General features: G+C 45.0%; 1 protein-coding gene across 1 annotated transcript in view; it reads right to left on the bottom strand.

Annotated features, from left to right (window-relative positions):
• The window catches only part of LOC142564280 (uncharacterized), a 53,695-nt gene that overhangs the window by 24,304 nt on the left and 10,783 nt on the right, over positions 1 to 18,608 (bottom strand). The window contains exons 3-10 of the mRNA XM_075675221.1: positions 16,956 to 17,046; positions 14,823 to 15,091; positions 12,580 to 12,690; positions 8,954 to 9,154; positions 7,221 to 7,391; positions 6,272 to 6,346; positions 4,400 to 4,729; positions 373 to 447 (exon numbers count right to left, since the gene is read on the bottom strand). Of these exons, the coding sequence (XP_075531336.1) occupies positions 373 to 447; positions 4,400 to 4,729; positions 6,272 to 6,346; positions 7,221 to 7,391; positions 8,954 to 9,154; positions 12,580 to 12,690; positions 14,823 to 15,091; positions 16,956 to 17,046 (1,323 nt within the window). The remainder of the gene's footprint in view (positions 1 to 372; positions 448 to 4,399; positions 4,730 to 6,271; positions 6,347 to 7,220; positions 7,392 to 8,953; positions 9,155 to 12,579; positions 12,691 to 14,822; positions 15,092 to 16,955; positions 17,047 to 18,608) is intronic.

Here is an 18,608-nt window from a genome sequence, read left to right as displayed (position 1 = left end):
CCATCAGTCCAACGTTATCAAGCTCCAAATTAATTTACATTATATTCTAGGCTTTTACACAACAAAACCACTATATACAACTACGAGGCATGCCATAGTGGAGGGAATCTGGCTTTAATTTTGACCACCTGGGGTTCTTAAATCTAAGTACTGCAGGAGCATTTTTGCACTTTGGTCCCATCGAAACGCAGCTGCCGTATTTGGGATCCAACACGCAACCTCGAGCTGAGCAGCATGGCACCACAACCACCCGGCTAAAACGTGGCGGGCACTACCAAATTTCAATACCGCGACTGTGGTCAAGGTTTTCTAGCTCACTAGTGCTTTCAGCAGAAGCACCTAACATCATTTCACACACATACACACACTCACCTTCATGGTGTCTTCGCTGCAGCCCTGCAGAAGCTTGACAGTTTTAGTGACCTGCTGCTTCCAATTCTCTTTGACCTGGGAGAAAAGAAGAAAAAGACCAGCAACAATGTCAATTTCACTTTCAAAATTGAAGTCCCATATGGCCTCAAAAATCCTACGCCACAAAACCTTGTTATGCGTAAATCCACAATGTGGAGCAACGCTCACAAAAGGGGAAAAATGTCATCCACCCTAGTGCGGCATGAAGCTACAAAGGAAACCCACATGGGTTTCACAGAAAGCTTTGCTGTGAAGAGATCTTTGCCAATTTAGTACAAAAATTTGATCCTGGGTTAGGGCCCCAGATCAAGATATCCTCTACCTGATGGGTTTCCACGTAAGTTTATTTCCCCATTCGCTGTCCCCGTGCTTCGAGTTGTTAAGAGGGAGCTTTAGCTTGGGCCCAACTCCGACGTGGCCTATTCAAATACACATAAAACAAAAACGCTTTTCTGAATTAACCCCTGGACCGATTTTAATGAAATATGTAGCACTTGAGAGAGAAAGTTAAATTCTAGTGACTGTTGGAAACTGAATTTAGATTTAGGGCCTAAATTTTATGAAAACTATATTCAATAACTTGAAAGTTTGAAAAGAATAGACGCACGATGTTTATAAATTAATAGCTCTGCATCAAGAACAGATAGTATCGCAGTTCTGTAAACAGCATCCATTAGATCATTCAAAGCGGACAAATTCGATTTGTCAGTTTATATATTATGTGAATTTGTTACATTGTTTACAAGGGTTCTGCAAAAGCTGTATTTCCATATTACTCAATTTTTTTTAGATTCATGCGTAACATATTAATTTTGTCCACTTCAGATGTTCTATCAGATGCAATTCAGGGAATTGTGATATTTTTCCTTGCCGAGTTAGAGTTGTAAACATGATAGTTCCGTTTTCTGAAAATTTTTGATATTTGCGAATTTTTAATAAAAAATTGACAACCTAAATTGAAAATTCGAAACCAACAGTCACTATATTTTAAGTTTTTCTTTTAAATGCAACAAACCTCGCCAAATCTGGTTCAGTGGTTACAGAGAAAAATGAATTCTCTTTTTACATGTATTTAGATAGCAGCACTTGAGCTAAGGCTTCCTCTTAAGTCGTTCTCATTCTGCAATATGTTAGCCTCCTGGTTATATCAGGTGGCACAGCTACTAAGCTTGCAAGGCAGTCCCAGATTGGATCTTCAGAAGAGGTCAACATTTTTTTTTTTTTCACCTGCAAAGCTTTTTCAGAAACTTATTTTTTTTTTTTGTGTGTTGTGCTACTACCCAAGTTGGATGACAATTCTTTTACATTTCAAGAATGTTATTAACTCAAACCTTTCACATTTCAGTTCAAAAAACATTTCAGAACCAATACAGGTTTCTCGTTCACAATGCCGTGGACAAGAGGTGGCCGTAAGCCACGCATGATGTAACAATCGGGAATAAACTTGAGGCATGGCGCCATTCATCCAGTTAATGATGCAGCAAAATCGCAATATAACGAGTTTCAGGGGACTGCAGTAAATTGTTCATTATTCAGAAATGTGATTGTCTAGAAAGCGCAACCAATGTTTCTCATTACAGTAAAAGTCACAAAATTAACCATCCCCCCCCCCCCCCCCCCCCCACAATCAACCCATCAGTTCATAAGTTGGCACCATATTAGCTATCCACAAAAACGTCGCTGCTGGCTCTCGGCATCTGCTGTTGCTATTTTCCATACATTCCACCGCCATACACCATCGAAGCACCATATAAGAGTGATGCGCGCAAAACGGACACTGATGCTGAGATAACTACAGACAAAAAGGTAGCTCCACGTCGCCACCAAAGCGCAATGTTCCTTGCTTTTAGTTTATTTTTCACATTTCTTGCCGTGGACACTGCAACTGTCTCACTCAAGGTGGGCACCTCAACTATATCAAAGCACAAGCACACGTAAACGACACCGTCTGGAAAGTGCAAAGTGCGATCGTGTGGCATTCCCACGAGTACGGAGGCTACATTTCTTCGCGCACGTAGCTAGTACGGCTACAGAAAGTAGCACGAAAGAAAGAGGTGTGCGCAGAAAGAAGGGCTGAAAGAAGGGAGAGACTCACCTCCGTCGCTAGGCAACACTTTTCTGGGAAGTGCATGCGCTCGCAAAACCTGATGCGTCATCGCCTACGCTCGCACACATTCTTTTTTTCTGGGGGGGGTGTTGTTCCAGGTTCTCGGCAGCCATAAGCCGCAACGTCCGCTCTCTATGCCTTGTCTGCTAGCCTACTGTCTTGGCTGCCGTGAAGGATACACGGAAATGTAAGAATCCCCAGATTTCGGAGTATTAGCTTGTAGTACTGAGGTGTTAACATCACAGAGGAACTGAACAACTATCGTTATTCTGAAAAGTTTAGTATTCTGAAGTTTGCAGTACTGAAATATTTTTACATTGAAACTATAAGTCAGCAGGGGATTTCTGAAAAGTTAGTTAATGTAGTTTTTGTAATATCAAAGTTTCATTGTATCAGGTGTTGCCTTTATCAGAAAATTTAACATCTTTGCATCAGTAATCGCCAAAGAGAGAAACGTGACATTGTCCCAATGAATGATATGTTTGGAATTGGCTGCATGCTCTGCAAGTGCATTGGACAGGCGATTGTTTTGTGTTAGCTTTTTTTTTTTCGGGGGGGGGGGGGGGGGGGGCATTACATTTGTGCTCTTCTATTTATCTTGAGAATTCATCAGTGTCAACGATGTACTAGCTGTAGTCAGTCTGTGCGGAAATTTGAATAACGTGCAAGAAATTTTCGCCTTCTAAGCTGACCTTTACATTGACAAGCTTGTTGCAGAACTCTATTGAAAGCATGCGTGCAACATGCTGGTCATACTTGGAAAAAGGATCTCGGTTCCAAGCACATATAGGATGCTGGCAGATTACCAATGTACCTTTGTCAGTTGGGAGTTCAAGATGTGCTTTCCGATCTTCAAAGCAAAATGACAACGTTTACCGATACTATATACCATATTCAGAAGGACCTAACACGAACCGTTAATCCAAGAAAATGGGTCAGAAAATTACCTGCACTTTACAAACGGATATGATATGAAAGCCATGTTAACATGCACTGGCAAAGGCCACAACCGGTCACAGGACAAGGGGGACATGTTAGCAACGATTGCTTAAGCATCAATTTTTTTTATAGAAAACCTGGAAAGGTGTGCATATTGCATGGACTTGCGCAAGGGCCGCACACCCAACTTGGCAGCCCAAAATTTGAAAAACTTTTGTCAGCAGAGAAGCAATTGCGTTCGATGCCCCACCATGCCATGAGCGCACATCGGTGAATTTTCGTGTGCTGAGTACTTCCGTGTGGCGCTACTAGATGGCGAGAGCCGGGGCATGCACAAGATCTGGGGTGCGCGCAAGTGGCTGCCGGAGTCGGCATCATTTTGCCCGAAAGGTTCAATCCTACGCAAGAGCCGCGCCTCGTAAAAATTGTGAAAAGAAAAAAAGCGGCCCTTGCACGAGTCTGTGTGGTATACATGTGTCAACGGGTGGCATCTAAGGGCTGTCTCATTTGACGTAATGTGACCACTGGTGTTGCCCAAGGCAAAAAAAATGCGAGGGTTTCAAAAGATGCAGGCGAGAGCACACTATTTGGAAATATTGTATATTTCCTGCCACATATTGAGGAGTGATTATACGTTCTCGTTTTCAAGCAGCAGGATAGTGCACAGATTCGAAACATTTTCCGGCTGCGTCCGAAAAACCCATTTCAGTGCCCCCCCCCCCCATATGTTCTTCTCGCACAAAATCGATACTCTATCAAAAAGAAACTCGGGGTGATGGCCTTTTTTTTCCATACAAGCCAGGAAAATGCCAGCTGTGCTGCCGGATTCTCACCTTTTGCTCGATACAGGGAAGTGAAAAATTCACGTTGACAAAACGATGCTGTCTGCATGAACCTCTCACCGTTGCCATTCCCGCTGCATTGCCGCAAGGTTCTACTCACCTGGCTGGTGCGGACGATGGTCTCGTTTTCCCAGATCTGGCCGATGATCTTTGCACGCACTCTGTATATCTTCTGCACCGCATCGACGTAGTACTTCATCGTGCTGTCACTGGGTCGGCCGATCTCCGCGCTGGGCGACAGGACGGGAGTCGTGGACAGGACGTCCTTGTACGTCGCTGGACAACCGCCACCGCCGGTCTCCCGAGCTTGCAGCAGGGCGTCTCGGCTGGCCGTAACCGCCGCCAGACCGTCCTTCAGCTGTTGCACCTCGGCCTCGAGCGCAGTCTTTTCGCTTTCCACCTTGTCGAGCTTACGCTGAAGGCCCTCCACCTGCGAAATTTAAGGATCGAGTGCCGGCTGTGTCGTCTAATCTACTCGCATTCATCTCCTCTTAACACCGCCAACCTATTGAATCGGGCCTTATCGGGAGGGTTTGTGTTACCTTCCGTATCACTCTGCGGCCCTTCAAGTTTCACGGAGCAAGACATGCTGTATTTGCTAGATTTTGACAGGTACATTTTCCCCAAGAAAATGCGTCTGAAAACTGCCTCCATACTGTGAAACCTTGTTACTGCGAATACCACAATATTAACTTTCGGATTAATGAACCTTAAAAAAATACCACACTGACTGCTTATATAGTTTCAATGCAATAATATTTCAGTACTTCAAACTTCAGAATACCAAGCTTTTCAGAATAAGAATATTCAATTTTTGTGCCATGGTAGCAATGCCTCAGTGCTACGAATTCATATTCCAATAAACAGGGATTGCTAGATTTCATTGCATCCTTAACAGAAACTGCAGCGCTAGCATACACGTCGCAGAAGGTGGATGCCTAGCAACTTGCTTTCCGAGAGGCACAGTGCATGGGTTCGGAAAATCCAATATTTACGGGAGTAGAAAAATACGGGCAATGCTTTGCCTACAGAACTTCACCCCGGCACCACTACTTTCAATTTCGGTGCCTACAACAAGCCAACTCTGAAGCTGTCCCACTGCTTACAGTTGAGTTCACGGTGTCTCATGCCTTTTGCTGTACTACAGTGTAGTAGGTGGCTATGCGCGGCTGTTCTTTCAACATATTTAACGCCATTTTTCAACACCTTGAAAACTTTTTTTTTGCAGACAAAACTTTGCATGCAATCAAGGACAACACACGGAACCAGAGGATGATGAGACAAACAGAAGCGCTGCTAACTGAATCCTTCAAGGGACACTAAAGGGAAACAATAAATCAGTTTAGACTAATGAAGCATTGTTTGAGAACCCTGCAGGCAATCATTTAAGAAACTGTTTGATTATTAGATGAGAAAATGAAGGTCCAAGTATTAGTATTTGAATTTCGCGCCAAAACCCCAGCACCGGTACGTCAGCGTGACTTCAGGGATTCCAAAGTATGTTTTCGCATTTGGGCCGCGTTGGCTGAATAAAAGCTCCTGAAACTTGCCATGTTTAGTATTTGGTTCCTTTAGAACACAATGCAGCCAATCTGTACTGCTATATATAATTAGTAGGCCCTAGAAGATGCCATCAAAATCCAAGACGTCACAGCCCCCAGGTGCGGGAACTTAAGTAGGCGTCGCCACCCGTATTTCATTCTTGCGCTTTTTCTGGCTTACCAAACGTCTTATCGTTGTAAGAGTGGTGTTTTTGGTGTTGTAGAACGGTAATTTACTGATGCAGAAGAAATCATTTTTCACTTTAGTGTCCCTTTAACCAGCAGGTTCAAAAATCGACTCCCCCAAAACTTTGTAAAGCTTGGCACAACATTAGAACAAGCAGAGCCAGAATTCACAAACTGCCCAAAAATTCTGGGCAGAGTTGGCAGGTACGTGGTTATATCAGGGTTCATGTGCAAGAGATGCTCACCTTCTGCTTGTACTCGTCAATCAGTGCAGTGTACATGCTCATGTGGACATTCACATTGAGCACATTCTTTTTGGCCTGCAAGTAAGAAAAAAAGAAAGAACGGAACAAGGATTATTAGGAAAGTATCGAGAGACAACAACCACGATGGCGGCATCTGGACAGCACAGCTGCACGGCCCTGTATAGCGGTCATTAACTCCGGAAAGTGTTCTCGATTTTCTTTGCGTTTCCTCTCGCACATTATAGAGCAGACCTTTGTTGATACAATTTCCCAGCACTAATGTTCACAATCGAGAATGCAAAAAAAAAAGACCAAATAGAGCCATGCTTTACCAGTTCACACGTTTCTACAAAACAGTCTTTTGGCACGAACGTTCAGTATGTCGCCAAACTGCGGTACGATATGCTTTCCGGCCGCTAGATCTTGTGCAAACAAGAAAAGGTGCGATGCACACACGGTCAAGGAAAGTAGCCGCTTGCCAAGAGCAGCTACCCCTCAATACTCGCCTGCCCGTCTCCCGTCAAAATGCGAGCGCACACTTAGTTTCCTGTTCCAGTACTAGCAAACCTCCTTCCGAGACTGCACACATTGCATTCATAGCACCACCGCCAGCCCTATTGCGGTTAGCTTGCTCACCTATCCGTTTCACAGCTTGCAGGGGTGTAGTGCCATTGAAAGCATATATGCTTTCAATAGGCATTACTAATAATAACAATAATAGCAGCGTTCACAGAAGCGTATGCTATCCAGAGAAATTGCCATATATCTTCTTTCCACAATATATCTTGGGAAATCGGTGTGACCAAGGTTGTGAAGAGCCGCAATGTCTTAAAGCAACGTCCGAAATATTCGAGCGGCACATCTGGGACACTCTGCATGGAATGACCCATGTGTCGTCATTCTAGTATCTCTAGCTGCAACAGGACTACCAAGCGCAAAGTTTGCCAACCTGTAGCTCGATCTTCATGGCCCGCTCGGCATACTTGAGGGTGTTGTGCGTGTCCGTGTAGCTGGCCCTGGACGGAGCCACCGCCGCAATCATGAGGGTGCGGCAAGTGCCACCCAGCGAGTCCTTGAGGATGTGGGTCAGCTTGGAGCCCCGGTACGGGACTCGATGTGGCTGGAAGAGGCGGGAGGGAGGAAGGAAGGGAGGTCGATTACCCTCTGCCATCCTTCATTTCCTTGACAGTTGATTCTGTTGCTACAGCGTAACACCGTTTACCTGCCTCATGCATCACATGCTCTGGCTAACTTCCTTACTCAATTTCAACTAGGCACATCGTTGCACACATTAGTACTTTAATCAGTAGGACTGCTTTCTGGGGGCGAGCGAATATATGAAACTTGCGAGTAACGGACCGAACATCGGCCAATTCAATTCGGTCTTCGAATTAAATAATCACTAAGTGCAAATAGAAGTATTGTTCAAGTAGTCCTGATTGTGAACTGTTTACGATCAAGCAGCATAAAATTGGAGCAAATGTGTGATGAACTTCAAGTTACGTAACGAAGCGTGGCACATTGCTCGAGTCAAACCACCGATATGCACCCTCACAAATGAGTCTCGAGTGTGCGAATAAACCGATTTGCTCCTAATGCTCCATTTGTGCTTTTAATAAACAACACTGCATAGTGTGCAATGCAATGACAGACTTATGAATGTTGGGAATAGACTAGGATGTAGAGATTGGTTTATATTGTGGGGTCCCAAACATGCCCTTTGGACAAAGGAAAAACAACACAGTAGCGCAAACACTCTCAACATCATTTATCGCACATTTTATACACTAACGCCAGCTAGCCGAATCATAACCAATAGAACGAGTCAATTAAGCCCAACTCATTACGACAGGATATCAAGCAAATGTATTCGCCCCCATGCTGGACAGCAACACATAATCGTTTGCACATTCACAAGAACAGTGGCGTGTTGGAAGAATCTTGTCTGACCGCCAGTGCCCCATTCCAAAGCCTTTTTTGGGACAGTCCCACGAAACGTGCCTGCCAGCGTGAGAGACGTAGGCACATCCCGCCGACCCCAAGCCAATGAGGCAGCAGCTGCTCCCTTTTGCACCCAAGTAACTCCACCGTCAAGTGGCATTAGCGGCGCAACACTCGTGCCATGTCTCATACTATTTTTCAACTACACCGAGTGCCGGCAGTGGCTGCGTAAGGGGTCACAAGAGAGTCGAGCATTCCCAAAATATTAGCGATGAAAATGGCAGCCCAGAGACAGTCCCTTTTTAAATTATGGGGTTTTATGTGCCAAAACCACTTTCCCATTATGAGGCACGCCATAGGGGAGGACTCTGAAATTTCGACCACCTGGGGTTCTTGAACGTGCACCTAAATCTAAGTACACAGGTGTGTTCGCATTTCGCCCCCATCGAAATGTGGCCGCCGTGGCCGGGATTCAATATCGTGACCTTGTGCTCAGCTGCCCAACACCATAGCCACTGAGCAACCACGGCGAGCAACAGCCCCATGAATGCAATGAATTGATATGCGCAAATACTATCTATAAAGAGGCCTCTGCTGATCACAGCTGTCATTACCTCTACACAAACGCTGGTTGAGGAATCGCAATATAGTGAAGCTGGCTGTGCCATGTACGCGCTCCAAGCATCTTTCACTTCTACCCAAATGCCAGGCACGAGAGGAATTGAACGCAGAAAGACTCACCCCGCTTTTTGAAAGGGCGTCGATGCAGTTGCCGAGGGCCAGCAGCGACAGGTTGATTTTCGAACCCTCACGTATCCGCTCCTTCACGTTCCGATTAATCGCAGCAGCACGCTCCGAGCCGGCAAGGTCAATGAAGCTCATTTTTGAGACTCTGATTCCCTTGCTCGTGCTGGTAACGTTCTCTGTCTGAGTGACATACACCTGAAAGCAGGCAAATAGGATTAATTGTGACTCTGAAAATAGGCAACCCCAAAGAAACTTTCAAAGACAGTCAAACCTTGTCACAGCGAACACTGATATGCCAAATTTATGGTTATACGGTAGAAAACTCTCCAATACGTTTTTGACAGAACCAAGAAAAAACGCAGCACTTGGGAAACGAGTTAAGCGAGCGTACTATTAAAATTACATGAACGTGATGTTAAATATGAACACACTATGCATGGTTGAGCCTCTGAAGGATTTGCAGTTGCCGACCGATAACGCAAACTTGACAGGGACCGCCTTAAAGTCAAATATCGGATCTAGCAGAGGATGAGAGACTTATTTCACAAGTGGCCTAAAAAAGTGTCCCTGTCAGGTTATCATTTTTGGGGATACCTTCACTTTCACAAGATTTCATGCGCCTAGCACCAGATGCATTGGAGTCTTAACCACAACCATACATACGATAATTGTCAATGTAAGTGAATAGCCCAAACAAACGACACTATCCCCTCCTCCCTCTGGCCCCCCCACCACAATCAATATCACCCACAACTCTGTTGCTGTAAAGCATGTGCCCTTTCTCACCTTCCTGCGACGACTGCATGAGATATAGAGTGACAGTGCCGCCCACTCCCCATAACCCAGTTGAGCAAGAGCTCGCGCGACGCCCCCTCCCCTCTCCCTTCAAGCATCCCTCTTAGAAACAAGGTTGCCTGGGAACACGCGCACTTTCCCTCAGCGGGTTTCCTCGGCTACCCTATACCAAGTCCGACCAGCATCGTACCTACCACGAAAATGGCCAAAAGAGCGAGAGAAAGCTAGTCGCTTTAAAACATGGCACCGAACAGTGCAAAGCTTGGTGGCGAACGTCAAACCAGCTAGGCCTAGCGTTGTCGCGGCGGCCGTGGTGGCGGCACCAGCACATCGGAGTGCGAAAGCGCCGATTCAAGACTGCGGGATAATCAAAATGGCGGTGGTGCCGGCTTTGATTAATGACGTTTCGGACCTGCAGTTACGGCAGCAAGTCGGGAAAAATAGACGGCAAAGGGTTTCAACAACCGAAATTTCAGACTTCCCTATACAATGGCTCTATGGGGCGCATGGCAGTGCCGCAAAGGAATCCGAATTATCGGGCTTGCCCGAAAGATCAGTAGTTCACTATTGGGCATAATTTTACGTACCGAATTTCTGTTATCTTGGACTATATTGCGATGTTCACTATTAAAGTTTGACAAGCACTGCTCAAAAAAAAAATATCTTTTTTGCCTGGCTAGCTTGCTACATTCTTGTAATGCACTGCTAGGAGACGCCCGAGCATATGCAGCACCGTATTTTCTTGCCCAAAATTAGTAAGCATTAAATTCTTGCGACAAATTTTCTGATATTCGATTCAACATTTCGCTTTTTTTTTATTATTAGATTCAAGATCGTACTCATACTCACACACCTCTCTTAAGACCCGTGTCGCACTGGCACTGCTTGAATGTGGGATTTTGGCGAGCAATTCCAAAATGAAAGCTTGGCTTTTTCTCGGCATCTCATTAAAAAGTGCATAAATGCATGCACAAGTAAATTGTCAAAAACTGTCAACTACGCATCCTCACTAAACTAAATGCATTCTTTCTTCTATACCCTTTAAAGGGTAAAGAATTACAAGTGCACATTATTTTTGAGGTGGGGGGGATTTAAAAGCTGCATTTAAGAATGGAGGTGGTGAAAGAGATACAGTTGAACCTCGCTACAACGAAACTGACGGGGCGCGCGAAAAATTTCGTTAAAGCGAAATTTCGTTGAGGCGAAAACAGGCCAAAAACACTGTCAGGTTGGACCACATAGTCCCAAAACATCATTTATTTCCAAAGAAGTCGGTCAGCTTCTTCTGCTTCTTTTTTTTTGCCACGAGTGCAGTGGCGCGGCTTTCGCACTCGGTGAACAGTTGCATCGCGACGTCGTCATCGTGAGCACCGAAAAATCTGCGGATCACATCAAAAGCATCCATCACTTTTATTGCAGGTGGTGGCGCTAAGTCCTCCGCGTCGCTGTCATCATCCGATGATGCGTCGTTGTGGCGAACGCCCTCAATTATAGCTTCGTCACTCAGCTCCTCGTGAGCTAGCACTTCACTGTCAACAGCGATGTAGTCGCCGATGTAGTTTCCGCTGACCGGCATCTTCTTTGCGCGCACGTCGAGGAACCACGTGTACAGAGCCTTCTCAAGGTCCTCATGAGCCGCTTGCGTCAGCTTTTTCCGCTTCGCGGATGTCCCCGAAGAAAGAGCTTGCGCTATCGCGTCTTTCGACTTCAAGATCGTTGACAGCGTGCTCTGTGAGATGCCGAAGTCCGCTGCAACATCTCCCTTTTTCCTGCCACTGGATGCCGCGCTGATAATCCGTGCCTTCTCTTCAAGCGAGAGGAACTTCCGCTTTCTAGATGAAGTCGCCATGCTCGCATTCATTACAGCGCACTAGCAGCACAAGCACGAGTGAAAAAAACTAGGGCAAACGCGCTGCTGTTGCCAGGCTGCTGCGTCCTTTGGCAACGGATTGGTTGCGGCTCTGAATTGGATTGGAAGAAAACGGGAGCTTGCCCCCGCGCCTTGTCGCAAGGCAGCCAGCCCGATAGTCATCAACACCAAGCTATGGCGGTGATCATGTGCGTTTCAGTGAGTGGATTAGTTTGGTCCAGCGAATGTTTAGCGAAACAAAGCAGCGTGGGCCTATGGAAGTACATAGATGGGCGGCGATATGCTTGTTTTATTGTAAGATATATTTTTAAATCGAGCTTCGCATAGCAAAAATTTCGTTGAAGCGGAAACGCGCCCCAAAAATGGTTCGTTGTGATGAGAAATTTGTTCCATTACTTTGTATAGCGAGCTGACGGGGAATTGGAAATATTTCGTTGAAGCGAAAATTTCGTTGAAGCGACGTTCGTTGTAGCGGGGTTCGACTGTAATACAATCGGAAACAAATATTTTTTTTAAAACAGCTTTGACTACCCAATCATACACAGCATTTTCGTGCTTCTCCATACGGTAAAACAAAACGAACATCAACAAAATAATGTGTAGAGGAAAGAAATGTTCATTTCGTTATACAAGTTGCCATTTGCAAATGCCTTGAAAGGGACAGCTTGCAAGATGAATGCACCACAGGTCCAAGTTCAATCCAATTCAATCCAAGTCCAATTCAATCAGCTGGTGTCCACCTGTACATCAACCCTTTACCAAGGCAGACAGGCTCTAATAGCGAGAGCAACCCCACATAATCACCAAAGATGGAACGTAAAACAAAAAAATAAACTGAATATCCATATTGTTGAAGCAAGTGCTTGGATACGAAACAGAACCACTGAACTGACATTGCAAGGTTCCCATATTTGCACGCTCTTAGTCAACGTCCAATCGAATCTTGACCCCTTACCTGGAAAATGGCGTGTGATCTGGATGACACTGCATTGGCGTCTGTGGCATGCTGTGTCCGGTTCTTGCTGCCTTTTAGGAGCAGCTCAAAAAGCGCATCAGCCTCCTTCACCTGTACGTACAACGTTGCAGTGAACACTTTTAATACGAGGGCGAATCTGAAAGTACACTTGTAATGGGAGAAGTAGCCAGAGCACTGCTCCGAAAGTTGGTGCACTGCCGAAAGCCATGGTCAGCAGGTACGTCCTAACTAACCGTTGCAAACACTTGCATTTTTGAATTACTGGCCATTTTCCCACATTGAAAATACCCGCAATTTTGGCAGAACCACAGAGTCTGTTCGAACAAACTAAGTTCAAACTAAGCAGGTTTGAATAACAGATTCCATTTTACTGATTTCTATTAATGCTGCTAACTACTAGCACAACTGTATTACAGGACTGTGACTAACTGCCACCACTGCTGCACAATCACTGCACAATCGAGCCAACCTTTAACAAATGTCACAGTCACACAGAATGCATTCAGTGAAGCCGATCGCAATAAGCGGACAGGCAAAAATAAGCCAACAAAACAGCAAAAGCACACTGATCTCCAGAGTAATCTGTAAGCTTGCTTTGCTTCTTCCAAGCCCACCAAGCAATCATGGTTTCCAGACTGCTCAATGCAGATGAGCGCTCGTCACCAACAGCTTTAACTGCCGACAAGCAACTTCAGCAACACCACACACTCGACTGCAGCTGATGCGCTTACAGGAAGTGGTACCGATTTTGCAGTGTCCTCCCTTTCACCCGATTCATTGCCAACAAAGCCTTGCACCACACACGCGATGCCCTCAATCGTGCATAGCTCCACGACATCGACCTTACAGACAACACTGGCGAAGTCGTCCCAACAGACGTCAGAAGCACTCAACTGCGCTTCGGTGATGCGTGGACGTCAATTCCAAGTGCGTGTTGCCATTGCTTTCTAGCTTTTCAGTTGCAGATTTCTGCCCCCACCAAGATCCACCCTTGCGAAAAGTTTCCGATGCAATGCGCTGTAACCTTCCTCCAGAGAGCACGCTAAACAGTGGGCAAGCAAGCCAAGATCCACCCTTGCGAAAAGTTTCAGATGCAATGCGCTGTAACCTTCCTCCAGAGAGCACGCTAAACAGTGGGCAAGCAAGCCAAGATCCACCCTTGCGAAAAGTTTCAGATGCAATGCGCTGTAACCTTCCTCCAGAGAGCACGCTAAACAGTGGGCAAGCAAGCCAAGATCCACCCTTGCGAAAAGTTTCAGATGCAATGCGCTGTAACCTTCCTCCAGAGAGCACGCTAAACAGTGGGCAAGCAAGCCAAGATCCACCCTTGCGAAAAGTTTCCGATGCAATGCGCTGTAACCTTCCTCCAGAGAGCACGCTAAACAGTGGGCAAGCAAGGACAGTGGCACCTTCTCGGGAGAGCAAGAGGTACCCCTGCATTCGCTCTAAAGGAGCATGAAGCTGCGACATGTTCATTTTATTTTAGACGCACTGCCATAGACTGCATGAAAATGATGACCGTCATCACTGATGCCATTTAAAAGTCTCGATATTCTGCATTTAAATTGATTATAATAGCATACAGCTTCATCTCCCATGTCAGACTGGAAGCCGATACCTTGGATAAATGTGCTAGTAGGTAGCCGACAGAAAGGTTAGTTGACGTTAAACACCTAGCCTGATGGAATGGAAATCTTTGTCTATGGCAATTCAAGGCCCCGTCCTCAAATATGTTGCATACTTGGGCAATATAATGGGATGCAGGAAAGGCATAACATACACGGACATCTTACAATATCCTAACAAAATTGACATGGCAGACACCGCAGTCCTAAATGTTGACCTGAATTACTTGCACGAGAAACTGGAATGCATGTCCAACTACTATATAGTGCAAAAAATTTTACTAAATACCCAGAAAGTAACTGCTTCATGGGACACCCTGCAATTTACCAATTGGAGCTGATGCAATCACAAGAAATATCAGTTGCACAAGGCTGACACAATCTTCGAGGTGCATGTTCGCAAATTGTGCGATGAAATACACAGTGTTCCACTCGCATTTGCCATCTGCCCGGCACTGTCTAAAACGCCTTTTCATTCAAAAATGAAAAATAAAAATTGGCACAACAACAGCGCACCTCCATACAACCTCGCATCATTTACAGGCATTTCTTTTTTTTTTCCGCAAGAAGCCTGGTTCCAACCAGGGGGGGGCTGACCTTGTGTATGGTGAGGTTCGATATTTTGATGCCTTTGGCCGGGTCGTCCCGTACGACCAGCGTTGGCCCGTTGGGGCAGAGCAGGTCGCGCACAACCTCGTTGTAGACCTCCATGTAGGCGACTGCCACGTCGCATGTCTGGCCTTCGGACCTCAGCTTTTCCACCTGCCGGTACAGCTCTCCGACCGTGAGGGTGATCACTCCCGGGCACTCCTCGGAGCCCAGCATTGTGTGAGTCTTCCCAGCACCAGTGGGACCGTACGCAAACACTGGAATAATCGCGAGTGCCGCAATGCTTGACATGCGGTGACGACATAAAAGAGCCGTGGTAATGATAGTTAAGAAGCAAACATGACGAAGAAAAGACTCGCACAAAAGGGCAAGCACTACTGATGTGCTCATTTCACCCTCAGATTTTGTTACAATGTTCAAATAACTTGTCCAGCGACAAATTACTGGTAAATAAAGGAGAGGAGAAGAAAAAAATTTTACTAGGAGAGAATTGTAAGTCGGCCTAGTCCATAGTCGTCGACAAAACGGTGTTCTAAAGGGGTTTCAATTTTAAGGGGTTTCAATATTCTTTTTAACCTCTTAAATTCCCCGAGATCTAAAATTGATGAACTGCAAATTGATGAAGACCAGATTATGGGCGACCTTTTTTTTGTTTAATATGAACAATACCCAGGAATGCCTACAGTGCTTTTACTGCTTTTGTTGAAAATAGCAAATGACACTGTAGTATTTATTTATGTGTCAAGTTTAGAAGGTACTTTTACCTTTCTCATGACAAGTTAGCCTGTCCCCAGCAGTTAAGGTGTTAATTAATGCACCAAGATAAATCCTTTTTGAAAGACGCACGGCAACATTATGTTCAGGACAGCTCATAAACCATGTACTACACTCCACAACGCAGAAACACTTGATGCCACACAACAGGACAGGAGGGTAAGGAAGCACAAGAAATTCTTAACGACGAAATGACCAGCAACACCTCCAGGACAGTCTATTACACATGCACAAATGACTAAGGAAATCAACAAGGTGACAGACGCCCTTCATAGTTACAGTAGCAGAGTATGACACATGTCACGCGGAGGTCACTGGTTAGATTCCCACCAGATCCGAATTGTCGCGGTTTCAATTTCCTTTAAGTTCCACATATCAGTTAAAGAATGCAATTAATTGCAGTTATGCCTTCTTAAATGACGAGGCACAAGAAAGATGAAAGAAATTCATTTTTCATTGAGATGTGCAGAACAAACCAAGAATAAATATAGTCAATGAAAGCAGAAATATTTCTCAGCAACTTTTTCAGCAATAAGTGGGCAACACCATGCAGAACACAGGAAGCAAGCTTCACCTCTATCCACCTATGGCATCGCATGGAACTTGTACAGACAGTTCTCAAAGGACGTGAAGCCGCTGTACATTACGTTTTTCTCCACGCCACCTGTTTGATACCACTGCAGCTCCGAATCCTTGCATCAACCTTTCGCTTTCAACTGCACTTTCGAAAGAGCGGTGTGCCAAGCTTCCTCCTTGTCCAATGTTCCTGCTCTAGTCTCGCAAATGATGCTTGCTGCCTGCCATTCACTGTTGACAAAGGACATTTTGCCAGAAATGGCGTAATCAGAACTCTAACTCCGTGAGCAAAAAAAAAAATTTTCGCAAGCACCATCGACGATGACTGTCGATGTAAGCAAACAGCCCAAACGAAAGTTCTTGTGCGACAGTACCTCTCTCTCCGCCACAACTCTGCTGCCTCTCTCCTCAACTTGGTTGCACGAGAGCACATGCCCTGCCCTTCGGCACCTTTGCATCGCAAGTCCGATGACTGACCAACCACAAAAATGGTTGAAAGAAAGCTGCTTTTCGCTTTAACAGTATTTCTCTGGTTCTTTGCCAGTAGGCAACACTTAACTATAAAGCGTTAAGCTGTTAGTGGAAGTAAATCTGTTTATGTGTGCTTACTTCGCCGAGCTGCATTGCTATGCAAGACGAGTCACAATGTCCAATGCTAGTCAAGTAGCAGTAGCCATTTGGCTTTCCGATGCATGCACGATGCACGCCTTGTTCTGGACAGGCCTTGGCTACAATATTTCTGCAGTTGTCAGTTCGGCGGCCTACACTTACCACAGCAATTGCACCCTTCAAGGAGCGTGGTCAGCATGTCCTTGGTGGTGTGCTCATACACGTACTGATTGTCCTTGGTGTCATCAAAGACCTGCCGCAGAAGGAAGATGACGTTACAATCACTGAGTACGCAAGCAGCAATTCTTGAAACTGAAGAGATGAGCGAATGAAAAATTATTTAACATGTTTCTGCCAACCACCACGACTGGGACGCTTGTTACTTTGCCTTATGTTACTTTCACCTTCAACTCTTCTTGGCCCGATACCACTGGTCCTTCACAGTTTTATCTTATATATGGACAAGAACCCTCTACACCTCAGCACTCACCTGCCGCTACTCAAAGCTCATCCATTACATATGTTTGGGATATCCAGTGTGAGACAAAATAGCTCGTCAGCTGTAGGGACGTCCCACTTGACACGAACAGGCCAAGCGATTCTCGTCTAACATTAACCACTTTAGATGCCAAGCATATACATCTGCTGCACACCCGACATATATCCCAAGTGCAACATATTCAATTTCTAAGTACATAACACATTAGTGGACCTCAAGTTCAAATGATGCTTGGTAAAACATGTTGCCGAGCATCTTGCACAGCTGAAAATTCAAACGAAAGTCAGCACTTATGCTAACCGATAATTTTAATGAGGGCGATTAGTGTTCCACAGGCAACATGGCCCCTCTGCTGTCACTGTCACTTGAAGACACTACTGACACGTTAGCTTTCAGGCAGTGACGTCTCCTCCACAGAACGAGGAATGCAAAGCAGAGAGGGAAGAAGGTGGCAGAAGCTTGCATGCCAGAGTGTGCGGTACACATGCGTAATATAGAAAATAAAGCTGAAAATGCGCAGTCTGTTCTCAAGGCTTGTGTGTCCCACATGACAAAGACTGCTCCTTCTGAAAAGGTCCTCGCCTTTACAGATGCCTCACAAGACACCCAAGTGTTGCAAATCAATGTTCGTTCATGTTCGATAGCCAACTCTGCTTTCTTGAAAAAACTTCTTTAACTTGTAACAATTGAACACAATCTTTTTGCAGGAATGCTGCAAAGGTATTATTCTATATTTGACACTCTTTTCAAGTTTCTGTGTGGAATAGAAAACGCGCATCAAAGTTGCCAAACTTTCTGATTGGGGCCATGTTTGGAATTTATTTTTGTCTTTTGTGGACTGAATAAAAAAAAAAGCATGGAATTTATTTACATTTAAGCATACTAAAATGAGCAGAAAAGGCTTTAGACAACTTTCTTAGTTTGCATTGAATTTGGCTGTGAAGTATATAAATGTTGCAGTACAGAGTAGCATAGCAGGACACCCACAATGCCACCTTCAATTTTTTTTTTTTTGCTGGGAACACTTTTTGGGAATAAAATTTCTGTGGTTCCATGCAGTTTTGGTACACCTACATTACAAGAAAAAAGAAAATTTAAATATCAAGCGGACATGCACGTGCAATCTCTCACAGAATTATCCAGTTGATGAACCACAAATGAATTTCTGCTTCCTTCAAAAAAAAAACTTGCAAGTCTTTTTGTGTCCCCATGCCATGTCGAAAAACGACGAGATGCAGGCAACCAAGTATCAACCAAGGAGTCCAGGAACAAGTTATTTTTTTTTTTGTTAAAATATCCATTTTTGTATTCAAAGT

This window comes from Dermacentor variabilis, chromosome 11 (genome assembly GCF_050947875.1).
Source record: "Dermacentor variabilis isolate Ectoservices chromosome 11, ASM5094787v1, whole genome shotgun sequence".
Classification (NCBI taxonomy): domain Eukaryota; kingdom Metazoa; phylum Arthropoda; class Arachnida; order Ixodida; family Ixodidae; genus Dermacentor; species Dermacentor variabilis.
This window is presented reverse-complemented; position numbering and strand designations above follow the sequence as displayed.